Source organism: Solenopsis invicta, chromosome 4 (assembly GCF_016802725.1).
Source record: "Solenopsis invicta isolate M01_SB chromosome 4, UNIL_Sinv_3.0, whole genome shotgun sequence".
NCBI classification, from domain to species: Eukaryota; Metazoa; Arthropoda; class Insecta; order Hymenoptera; family Formicidae; genus Solenopsis; species Solenopsis invicta.
The window spans coordinates 20,950,593-20,962,806 of record NC_052667.1 but is presented as its reverse complement, the minus strand read 5'-3'; the positions used below and the strand labels follow the sequence as shown (position 1 = coordinate 20,962,806).

At 40.5% G+C, this 12,214-nt stretch overlaps 1 protein-coding gene across 6 annotated transcripts in view; it reads right to left on the bottom strand.

Annotated features, from left to right (window-relative positions):
• Nucleotides 1-201: 201 nt before the first annotated feature.
• LOC105201464 (cadherin-99C) overlaps nt 202-12,214 on the bottom strand; it is a 115,946-nt gene continuing 103,933 nt past the window's right edge. For 5 of the 6 annotated variants that reach the window (XM_011169484.3, XM_026135273.2, XM_039448042.1 and 2 more), the window contains 15 exons: nt 11,871-12,089; nt 11,415-11,609; nt 10,926-11,213; nt 10,403-10,720; nt 9,907-10,047; nt 8,936-9,220; nt 8,084-8,257; nt 7,347-7,556; nt 6,655-6,786; nt 6,435-6,551; nt 5,930-6,328; nt 4,907-5,544; nt 3,856-4,086; nt 2,937-3,166; nt 202-2,636 (listed from right to left, as the gene is read on the bottom strand). In XM_011169484.3, the coding sequence (XP_011167786.2) occupies nt 2,317-2,636; nt 2,937-3,166; nt 3,856-4,086; nt 4,907-5,544; nt 5,930-6,328; nt 6,435-6,551; nt 6,655-6,786; nt 7,347-7,556; nt 8,084-8,257; nt 8,936-9,220; nt 9,907-10,047; nt 10,403-10,720; nt 10,926-11,213; nt 11,415-11,609; nt 11,871-12,089 (3,897 nt within the window). In that variant the 3' untranslated portion in view covers nt 202-2,316. Of the gene's footprint in view, nt 2,637-2,867; nt 3,167-3,855; nt 4,087-4,906; nt 5,545-5,929; nt 6,329-6,434; nt 6,552-6,654; nt 6,787-7,346; nt 7,557-8,083; nt 8,258-8,935; nt 9,221-9,906; nt 10,048-10,402; nt 10,721-10,925; nt 11,214-11,414; nt 11,610-11,870; nt 12,090-12,214 lie in introns of all 6 variants that reach the window. The other variant, XM_039448041.1, reaches the window with a different exon arrangement.

Sequence of the window (12,214 nt, the reverse complement as noted above, 5' to 3'; positions counted from 1 at the left end):
TTCCGCTCCTAAAGATACGATTCACTTGTGTGAAAATGCGAAAGGTCTTACGTGTGGGAATCAGGCGGAGCTGCATCTAATTCAGGGCTGCATGGAAGCTCGAATAAACTTAAATTAACGTTTACGTAATAATTCGGCAGCGGTTTGTTTGCGTTGCATCAGAGGGGCACGCTACGGGATGTTTCATCAAGAGGACCGTCATTATGTAAATATAATAAATTTATTATTAGGTATTAACAATTTTTTACAGAATTCGCGCTTAAATATTATACAACTATGAGTAAAAGTATCAACGCAATATAATCGGAGAACACTTGTAACACGTACACGTGATATTTCTCTCTCTCTCTCTCTCTCTCTCTCTCTCTCTCTCTCTCTCTTCCAAGTATAAAACGCTTACAAATTGCACGGCAGTGGACGCCCGCTACATACGACTAGAGATATGCATTCAATCAAGTCGTATCATACTACACTTTAATTTCTCTTAGCGCCATTTCACGCCTTCCCGCGGATCAGCAGAACCTTTGACCCCACAAAGTCGAATAGCGCGCGGTCGAAATTACGTAGAGGAAATGAACAATTAGGCGTGCCTAATTAAGTGCGCACTCCGCCACTCGCGTCGTCGCGGGTGTCGATGACGCGTTCTCCGCGTGGCAGTCGTTAATTACCGCCGGTACGGTCGTGTGAACGAGAGGCGAGCAGGTCGCGGCAGAAGCGCGCAACAGCTGTTATAAAACTTCAACGGTATCCTTGCGATCACGTACAAACAGTATGCACCATCGTCATCGTCCCGGTTAATTGTGATTACAATAGAATGACATGAGCAAACTTGCGATCGTATAAATAAAAAAGGGTATTATAGTACACAACGCGATCGGAGTCGATCATTTACAAGGTCGCGCGAGTCGATAGTGACTCGCGTGGAGAACACACATTCACAAGTACACGCCGTTCGTACAATATAGCAAGTATTACAGCAATATTACAGCTACGAACTTTGAATCGTACACGGAAAGAATAATTTTATTGCAGTATCTACAAATTTAGCTAGATACAGATAAAAAAAAATAATTTTATGTTGGTGTATCAAAATACTTGTGTAAGACGTTCCACAGCATGATGATACTGCTGCAAAAAATTTTGACATTTTAGTAACTAGCTTAAATTTTTAATGGTTCAACGTAATTATTTTTAGATCTGTATTTTAGCAAAATTATCCTTTCCGTGTACAATTCAAGCCGTAATGGTATTTTTGCTTTCTCTCACTCACATACACACACACTCTCTCTCTCTTTCATCCCCTATGATTAAAATGTACATTAACGGACAAGAGCCCACACAAATCTCCGCGAAATACGAGAAACATCTCCGAAATTATTAGTCGAGACTCGATTAATGCAACTTTCTGGTATCTGGTATGCAGTAACAATAGCTTACAATAATTAATTCGAGGCATTATTCGTAATCTTGCATAATCATGCGTAATCATGCATTTGTTGGCAAAATTCTATCAGCTTCAACGCGAAAATGCGATACTCGATTGAAAGTAAATCACACGGAATATCGGTTAGCTCTAAGGGATATCCGTGCCCTCTTTCAGTCGCTTCTTTTACGCGCGCGATATTTTCACGGCCTTGTTCCGCCGCTATATCTGAACGCTATAACACTGCTCTTTTATGGATATCACACACGGTGCAACTCGTTCAGAATGTGTGTCCTGCCGAGAATTCCGCAGCTACATTGCGCGCACTGAATCAGCACACAGGCATTGGTACACATTCAGAAGATGACATATGAAAGGAAAAGCATATAGGTACAAAGTTATTCAACTATTTATAAGCTTTCACATGCTCTTCGTATGGCGCTTTAGGGTTGCTTCACGCGTCAGAAAAAAAATGCGAGTTATACGACGTTGAATATTCCGAATCCTCTCGTCGTCACATCTCACGCATTTGTTAAAATGCAAAAATTACGTCCGCACTTTGCGAACAAAGGACGGGTGAACGTATGTGGTGAATATTGTAAATATTGTGAGATTGATTGGCAGGATTTTTTACGAATAGGAATTTTGAACATTCAAATAACTTACTATCGATTGAACTTTGATATGAAAAATGTCATGTTCATCACAGTTATTTGTCTATTCGTGTATATACGATGTATCAAAATAAAAATTACGGAACGCGCTTGTAAACCATCGTTTACGGGACTACATCTCTACCTTTCTCTTTCACGGATACGTATTAATAATTCGGCGACAGTCTTTCGAAGATGATCAACGTTCGCACATCGTTTCTCTGTTATCTCGGATGAGACTTACAATTCCGTCGTGGTCTCCACGGGACTTTGCTCGCCCAAATACGTGAATCCGAGGTGCGAGTAATCCTTTCTTTCCCGGAAGGTGACGTTGTCATTGGACGGACTAGGGCTTAGCAGATCACCGCCGTGATTGTACAAGGGATTAAGTACCGGGGTCGCGTCGCGATTATTCAGGGTGTTCGTGTTGCTCGCGCTGTGATTTTTTCGACCCAGCGTGGACCGTCGCAGGGAATGGATATTAGTGTCGCCGTGATTGCCGACGATACTGGACGCTCGTGCCGTGGTCGCTGCCTCGGAGCTAACGGGACTTTGTTGGCCTTAAAACAAAGCACATGAGCTCGTTATATACTCTGAATTTAAATAATACATATTGTTCAAGAAGAAGAATTTATTAATCTTCCGGATGAAATAATTTGGTGAGGAAGATCAATAATTGATAAAGCATAAAAATATGTGTTTTTAATTTTCTCTTCTTAACATTTTTTTAATCGATTGCAAGTAATCATGCAGAAAATGCAAATGCTATATCTTAAATTTGTAATATTCACCTATGAATTCTTTGGATAAATTTAGCTTGCATGCGCTATACAAGTATTATATCGTTTGCTTCGAATTACCAGTACTGTCTCCGTGATCTTTGGTGATGTAACTGACATTGTCCAAGCTGAACGCGTGATTCTTATTGCTAAAGTCCAATTGTAAATCGTTGCAGCTGTCGTTGTCGTCGACTGGCACGCTCATCTGGAGCACTTGCGTCTCGTATTCCTTCAAATTTGGTTCTACGTAGACCGGATCGTACCGCGGCACCACGTACATCCGCTGCATACGTTCCTTGTACGCTTTGTATCTACGTAACACGTACATTTTCACAAATGAGAAGGAGAACTTCAAATTTGCCATCGCGGAAGTAAACACTTCGGAATGACTATTTTATTAGGATCGCCACGTCAATGTAATAAGTGCTTGCGGAGATATTCAAAGCGGAAAGCGCAATTAAAGCTAATGGAGGTAATGAAGAGCAGTATGAATTTGCATGGCTCGCACTTGACGTGTCAAATGAATATTCACACTCGTGGAACAACTCTCCCGTGCGACCGTAATAACAGCTAAGACCGCTAATAATAACAGCACGTCTCTAGGTCGATACATGTCGATACGAATATTGCAATTTTTATTGACTCAACATACTTAAAAGCATACAATCTACGAGTATAACGTGACTTTGCGCACCGCAACAGAAATTAAAAAGAAAACGTTCGTAGAACGTTCGTAGAACGTTATCTCTGTTATATTAATTACATACGCGAAACGATATTTTCATCCGCGAAACGAATTTCTCGTCTGGAAGCTCAATTTAAATTACTTATGATATTATTTCAATTAATTTTATAATAAACCGTTAATTATATCGTGCGTTGTATCCCAACTTCCTCAATTACATTATCGTATAATAAATATGTGTACTTGTCGATTTATTTTATGAACGCAGTATTAAAGGATTTTAGCATTAAAATCGTGCACGAATGCAACACTTACTTGGACCAGGAGACACATATGTATATGATACCGGCGATGCCTAGGATCAGGATCACGCAGGCGATGATGATCAGCGCGTACGGGAATACCTCGCCACTGAATGCGACTGCCGTTTGTGTTCGCACCGGCTCGGGTGGCATCACGGGTGCGTGAATGTCGATGGCATTTGCCCTCACTGCCGTAGATACGTCAAAGGTGATGTTTGACATGGCCGATTTATCTGTGATGTGCCTGTCGAGTATTTAGCGCTTTTAATATTTACTCACGTTCGGCTGCTACGTAATCAAACGTACAGCCGTGCCGTCGTGATTGGCCTTTCGATGTGCAAAAAGCGTGCCTTTCATTATTAAACACTGACGGACTGTCAGAGTCAATCTAGTATCATACTGATTTAAGTTATGAAATTGCTTAAACTTCGTTTATAAATATCAAAAAGATTTACGAAAAGATTTTCATTAATGACAATTATAATAACAATTTTGCATAATGAAATTACAAGTACTTAAAAAATATCGCAATCAAAAAAACACTGTAGGTCGTGTTAAAATAGATATTTTTTTAGATTTAAAACAAGTCCTGTTGTTTAAATATTTTTAACTTGTTAATTAAAAAATATAAAATGTTACACAAAAGTAGTTTCAAAATTGTTTTTTGCTTGCGTAACCATAAATTGCGAAATGTTTTAAAGTAGTAATGTTCCATTTACGAAAGCATCTAAAAGCACATTGCAACGTGAGCATTACGGATAACAGTAATTACGTAATACCGTTCCGCAAATAAATGTGAGACAATCGCGCGGCTTTAGTGTATATAATACAAAAACAGAAGAGTTAAAATAACATTACGAATTTTCAACGTAATCTCTCACTCTGTTGACATAGAAATTTAAATTTAGTGTTTCAGAAATTAATCTTCAAAAAGATTTTATTAATGAAATTTTTAAACTATTCTTATATTCTATATTTATATATTTTATTATTTTATATATTTTATATTTTTTAATATTTTTTTTTTAATTATTACGTGTACAGGCATATTTTGTAAGACGTACCTCTGCACTTTGGTGCTGTTTCTATTCAATATAGCCTCGGTGTCCGGGTCGACCGCGTAGAACCACACGTCAGAGTCCGACGGAAACATCTCGATGGTGCCGTTCTTCGTGAGAATCTTCCTCACCGTGACTTTATCGATGCCGATCAGCAGACCGCTTTTCTGCTCGATTACGTTCGCTATTTTGCCGGTCTCCTTTTGCAGCACGTCAGGTGCCGCGTCCTGCACCACCAGGATCATCAGGTTCTCTTCCCCAATTAGATTGATGATCACTGGCGCGACGATAGAATTGTAGTCGGTCGAGTTGGGATTGTCGCGCACGCGAACGTCGAACTTGAAGGGAAGCTCGGATGTATCCACGTGGTCAAACGTCGCGGTTGTTCTAATTATCCCGGTAGAACTGTCGATGGCAAAGTAACTGGAGCCTCGCCCTTCCAGGATCTTGTATTCCAACTTGCCGTACTTGCCATTATCTTTATCGTGGGCTTTCACCTGTAAGACGGTGGACGCGACGGTGGACGCGAATTGCGCGGTGCTTGGAATCGCCGCGAAGTAACGTCCCTTCGTAAGCTTCTGACTTGCCTCCGGAAAGATAAACTCGGGCTTGTTGTCGTTTACGTCTAGCACTTGGATTTTCACCTACGATCAAAGGTGTTTTCACTTTTATTAAAGAAAAGCAAGAGTGAATTTTGTAGCGAAAGTTGAGTCCTTTTGGGCAAATTAAAATTAATTCTGCTTAGATTATGAGATAAAAAAGAAGATTGTCGATTTATGTCTTTTGTATCTAAAGATTCTGCATGCAAAGCATCTCAATGGAAACTCGTATTATGTAAAGAATTGTAACTAAAGCAACAATATTTAAGTCACATCTGTAGAATAATTAGCTTAACATTTTTTTATGTATTTTAATTATTTTAAATCCGAGATATCTGTTCAAGATTCGTGTTTATGATTTTATTCGCATCATGAAAAATTCAATTTTAGATGAAAAGCATCGACAAATTCTGAATCTGTCGCGTCTTACCATCGTCGTATTTCTGCCTGAATTTAAAAGACCCGAGAGTGATTCCAGCTTGATCTTAATCTGGTAAGATTCCGTCGTCTCGTAATCCAGCGCTCCTTTCTTCAATCTCAGCGCGCAATTTCGTTCCTCCGTGACATTCGCGTCGAACAGGCTTTCCTCATTGCCGCTGTAAATCTCGCACTTGAGCGGCGTGGTGTCGTGCGCGTGACTGTTGATAATGGTGATTATCTTTATTAGCGTGTTGTCACCCGCGTCCTCGGGTACCTCGACGTTGTACGAGTTCTCCGCAAAACCTAAACCGATCTCCGGGGGAACCGTCGCCACGTGACGTACGTAGACCGGTACGGTCGTCACGGACGACAACTGCGGCTCTCCCATATCGTATGTACGCACGTCGACCTGGGAAAAAGAATTATCTCGCATGGATGAGCCAGATTGCGAGCGCGATGCGCAGTATCGAGTTATATATATATATATATATATATATATATGGAGAATCAAATACCTGATACTCGGAGTCGGTCTCCTTGCGCAAGTCGTCTCGTATTCGGAGTACACCGGTGTCGGGATCGATTACGAAATACTTGCTGGCGATACCGCGGCCAATGATCTCGTATCGAACCTATGGATACCGAGTTCGATGAGAATATCTCTCTCCGTCTCTCTTTCTTTCTTAACGGTTCAATGTAGAAGAAATCAAGTTGTATACAAGGAAAGACACCTACCTGATTTCCCGGCGCGGTGCCATCGGAATCTGCAGCGACGAGATGTATCACGGTCGTTCCGATAGGGACGTCGTCGTCCAACGTAATCGGACGCGGTACCGACGTAAATACCGGTGGAATGTCGTTTACGTCCTGTCACGATACGTTTAGAACGTTATTAATCCCCGCCAAGTAAGAAGATACAGTTAAATTAAAAGTAGTTGAAGCACGATAAATGATGGGATGATCGTTGATTATGATATTAATGCGATCAACGTGAACCGGTTCCGTTAAATTGATTCCATGGATTAATTCCTATACCGCGACAGGCAATTAATTCCCGTTTTAATATTTTAACTAGAGACTCTCATCTATTAATAATCCGGAAGGACTATAGCTGCGTCAAATACATACACATTTTATTTAATTTTATATTTTAATTGATTATATAAGATCTAGATCGTTAATTAGAAAAAAATGTGTCTTATCAAAATAATATCTCACACGATTAAATCATATTAAAATAAAATCTCTTCCCATAATTACTTCTCACGCGAAATATAATAAATAAAAATCAATAGCAGTCTAAGCTGTCTGTATAATGCGATGTTCTAAAAAAAAGTGGCATTCATGTATGCTAGATGACGAGCCAATGAACGATAATGGATAATTGGCGGCAGCCACAAAGAAAAGTTCAGACTTGTGTAAAATACCTGAACATTAATAACAACGCGGGTGGTGGAGCCGGGTAAATCGCTGGTGTTCTCCTCGGTGCCTACGATAAGTACGTGCTGGCTCTGGCTTTCGTAATCGAGACCGCGGACAGTTTTTATCACTCCAGTCTTCGGGTCTATGCTGAAGAGTTCGGTATCCCCTTGCTTGATCATGTACGTAATTTGCTTCTTTGTGTCCGGATCATCGGCCTAGAAATGATCGCGTTAGCTTCAAAACTTGAGTAAGACGACCATCCCAGCCAGAACGCACTATCCTTTCCACTTGGTCGGCGGGGAGATGGGAAACGTCGACGGTGCGAATAACGCGAATATCTCGCGAGTCGGAACGAGTGTACTTCTCGATTATCCGATGAACTTTTGAAACTCCTCTGAGCGAATCTCGTCGTACGTCGTTTGTACTCGATGGAATTACATCTCACCTTATTATGATCCACTTCGGAACTAATTTCACACTCGGCGTGTTACGCGGGAAGAAATAGGGACGCTTTATTTCAACGCGAACGTCTCGCGCATTGGGATCCGCGATTAAACGATTGGCGTCGCCGAAGCGCGAGGCTCTCGAACCTCTCGTTAAATTAAACCCGCAGGAACTGATACGAATAGACAAATTAATCGCTTTTAATCGCATTTCTATGGTGCTTTACACGTTTTCCAATCGAGGACAGGCGATATATTGTGAATAGTATTATTATACAGCGCTTTTACATGCGACTCACCGTAACTTGAATTACATTATAATCCGGCACGTTTTCCTTGACACGTGCCTCGTAACTGCTTTGGTGAAAGACCGGAACTTCGTCCTCGACGTCTACGACTTTCACCGTGACTGTCGCGGTTGCCAAACGGTAATCGGGGGCTCCATCCCTCGCCGTTACTACGAATTTGTATTCCTACGCAAATATCGTCATTTATTACATCCAACAAATGCATTTTGTTATTACGTATACCTGTATATATAATGTGATTAATTAGATGAAAATTTTTTTACGTTACACGTGTTACGTGGAATTATGATCGATTTTTTTCTACACACATTGCGTTTCCGCGAAGAAAAATTGTGTAAACTTCAATTTACACTTTGCCTATTCTCTTTGTCTCGAGCGCACACAATGGCACAATAGTAATTTAACTGTGACGACGTCCTCGCAATCCGAGTATAAACTAAACCGTTTCATTGTAAGACATTCTCGAGTTGTAATCGCACTTTATAACTTTCGTGAGACGGAAGAGGATTCCCGGAAAGTCCAAGATTAAGCTGCATAGTTCTACAATGAACGGTCTTAGAATAAGCTCTTACGCATTATTTGATACAGCCTTTCACAAATTCAATTGGAAAGTAAAAACTCATTAAAACTGTGGAAATTTCTTGAACATATTATTTTCAATGATTCTCTGACTTGAAATATCTCGAAAAGTGACTTTCTCATGTGAAAAAAGGTTGAAGAATGAAGAAATACTTACATGGATTTTCAAATTAACATAACATTGTTAAAAACAATGAGTTTATATTCTTAGTGGTCTACATTAAAAGCTAAAGGAACAATAGAAAGATTACTCAATCGACTTACGTCGTTCTGCTCGTAGTCCAATACTATCTTCGTCAAGACATCGCCAGTCTCGGGGTCAACGGTGAAAGGAATATCATCGGGCGCGAAATAGGTGATCTCCGCATTTATGCCTTCGTCGGCGTCTTCGGCATGTACGCGGCCAATCAATTTACGCGCCTCGCCCTCCTTCACAGTAAATTCATAAGGGAGACCCACGAATTCCGGGTTCTTGTCGTTAATATCCGTGACCATAATATTAACCGTCGCAGTGCTGTAGAGACCGCCGGTATCTTCGGCTTTTATTAACTACATAAACCAACAATATTAGCAGCATTACATACTAATTTTAATTTATTCCATTTAATTTATTCTTGATTTCGAATGCGACATGGACAGCGACGAATACTTTATAACAGGCAATAAAAGTGCTTGGATGACTCAAGCGATAAAATTTTATTTTTAGCATAAGATTCTTTTACGAGAATTTTAAAAAATTGGACGTATATGGAAAGACTGATATTATTCAAGTATCTAAAAATTTAGCTAGATAAGAATCTGAAAATAATTTGGCTAGACCATCAAAATAATTATGTAGAACGTTCAAGTTGATTGCTAGAACGTTCTAAACTTTTTGCAGTATTGTTCAATATGCTTGAACATTTTTCATTATTTCGATGGTACAACAAAATTATTTACAGATTTATATTTGAATTTTTACTTTAACAAAACCGTTCTTTCCGTGTAGAAAAAAAAGTTAGATACTATAAGTATCTGATGTATAAATATTTATAGTGCATGAATAAAGTTTGATGAAAGTTAAGAAGGATGTATGTCGCGTGGATACGCGTTTACAAGCGGAGGAAGAGACACATCGATGTTTCCTTAGATTAGATAAAAGCTGTCGATGAAAAGTGTAAAGCGAGAAGTACATTGGCTTGAGTGGTAGAGGGTGTAAGAAGTTCGTGCTACGGTGTTTGACGATATCGGCTTACCAACTGATACCGGGTCAGGTCCTCCCTATCCAACTTCCTTATAACGGTAATAACGCCTGATTTGTCGCCGATCGCAAACTGGCGCAAGTCATTCCCCGATACTATCGAGTACGACACTGGATCGTTTTCTGGGTCAATGGCCTGTAACGTTGATTGATAACGCTATATTATGCTACGGCCGTTTAAAGATCCGTTGTTTTAAAAAGAAAGATACAATCCATATCAATTTTACATAATTCAAAGAACAAAAACACGCATTCCGATAAATAATAATCAATTAAGAAAAATTTTTTTGCACGTAGTTCGAAAAAAACTTAGTTTCAAAAAAAGCACTAACATATATAGACGAACGTATATCGTATGCTTCATCAACGCGCTTAGGACGAAAGAAAAAAAGCAACGAGGTACATATCGAGCGAATACTGTGTTTCTGTCAGAGCAGTTGAAGTTTAAAATAAAACGCCGACGAGACGGGCATCATATCAAGGATACTCACAGTGATAGTCGCGACTGTAGAATTGATGGAGGCCCCCTCGCTGACTTGCACCTCGTACACCGGTTGCTGGAACACAGGGCTTCTGGTGTTGGGTCCGGGAATGACGTTCACCTCGACGATTGTCTGCGAGTACTTGCCACCCTTGTCGGTAGCCTGCACGGTGATGCTGTACTGCTCGCCGGCGTTCAGTTTTCTCACGGATTCGATAACTCCGGTCTTAGGATCTATTTTGAACTTGTGAAAGCCATTGTTCGACACGTGATAGATACTGTACGTTATCTCGGCGTTTTCACCCTCGTCATTGTCCGTAGCCTCCACCTGCGTGAAATCCGAAATTAAATTTCTCTTCTGGAGTCTTGCATCTTTAAGTGCGAGAAAGAGTTAGACATTGACAAGCAATAATCAACAAAAATTGGAAGAGAGACCAAAAAGTACTAAATATGAAAAATTTCAAATTACTCGCAATTATTACTATTTCTGAATATACGAAGTTTGCTAGTCAATTAAAACGTGAAGACGCCACCTTTGCTATTTGTCTCTTTGTCTCTCCCGCTTGAACGGTGATGGGTGCCATCATCGGAAGCAGAGGCGCGTTGTCGTTAACGTCGTTCAACGTCACGATAAACGACAGAGGTGACGATGCGGCCACACCCGTTTTTTCTCGGGCGACCACCTGAAACCGGAAACGGCCAGGACTCGGAGGATCCCGGTCCAAATTCTCCTCGTTCACGACAAGAACACCGGACGAATCGATCGCGAAGAAATTTGTGGTCAGCTCGAAGGTGTACACTGGTTTCGGATCGTCTGGTCCCTGGGTATAAACACGATTATTTTTTATTTTTTTTAAGGAAAGGAAAAAGAAACAAGTGACTTTAAACACACGGATGATATGAATTTCATCAGCACGATACGGGTCTTATCCGCTAATAATAGAGGAAATTAAACGGTCGATTCGCACCTCGGTCACGTTTCGTTAAGTAGAAACCGATAGAATCTACGGGGTCGGACTCACCAGATCAGCATCCGACACGGTGAGCACAATGGGATTTCCGCTTTCATCGATGACCTTTGTGCCGATCGGAGCGTTCTCGTCGACGAAACCTTCGATGTTTGACGCCGTTATAACTGGTGGATTGCTGTCAACCGGCTTGACGGTGATTGTTAATTTAGCAGTGGCCGATCGCTTCGCTTCCGACACTTCGACCGCCTTCAGAAAGGAAAGAAGAAAAATCTTAGGCATTATCATATTCCTAAATTTGAAGAAAAAACGTTTAAGTTACTTAGAAAAGAAAATTGTGCATTAGTTTATCAAACTCGACTGTTTTCTTTTAAATGTGAAAAAGTCGATTAATCATATTATCGAGAGACAACTCCTCATAATAATTTGGACAATAATTCTTCAGAACTTTTTATCACCTATTTGTGTATAGAATAATTTAAAATTATTCCAATCTCATTTGATGTTTACCTTAATAATGATATCAAACTTCTTCGTTACCGTCGTGTCGACAGCTTTGGTTTGCCTTACTGCCCCGGTACTGGGACTGATCTCGAAGAAATCCCGGTAATTGGGCGGATTTCCGCTCAGGAAGGAATAGTGAATCGGTGCATTTATGCTGTCCATGTCCACCGCCTGTATTTTCTCGGGCGAGATATTGAGTATGCCGGATAGTACCCCGCTCGATACCTGACGACGAGAAAAAGAGAATCACTCTTGCAGAACCGGTTGCACCGATTTATTGGCTACGTGAATTTGAGCAGCGAGATATCGACGACCGATTAGAAGCGCGTATTCGATTACACCTGGATTTT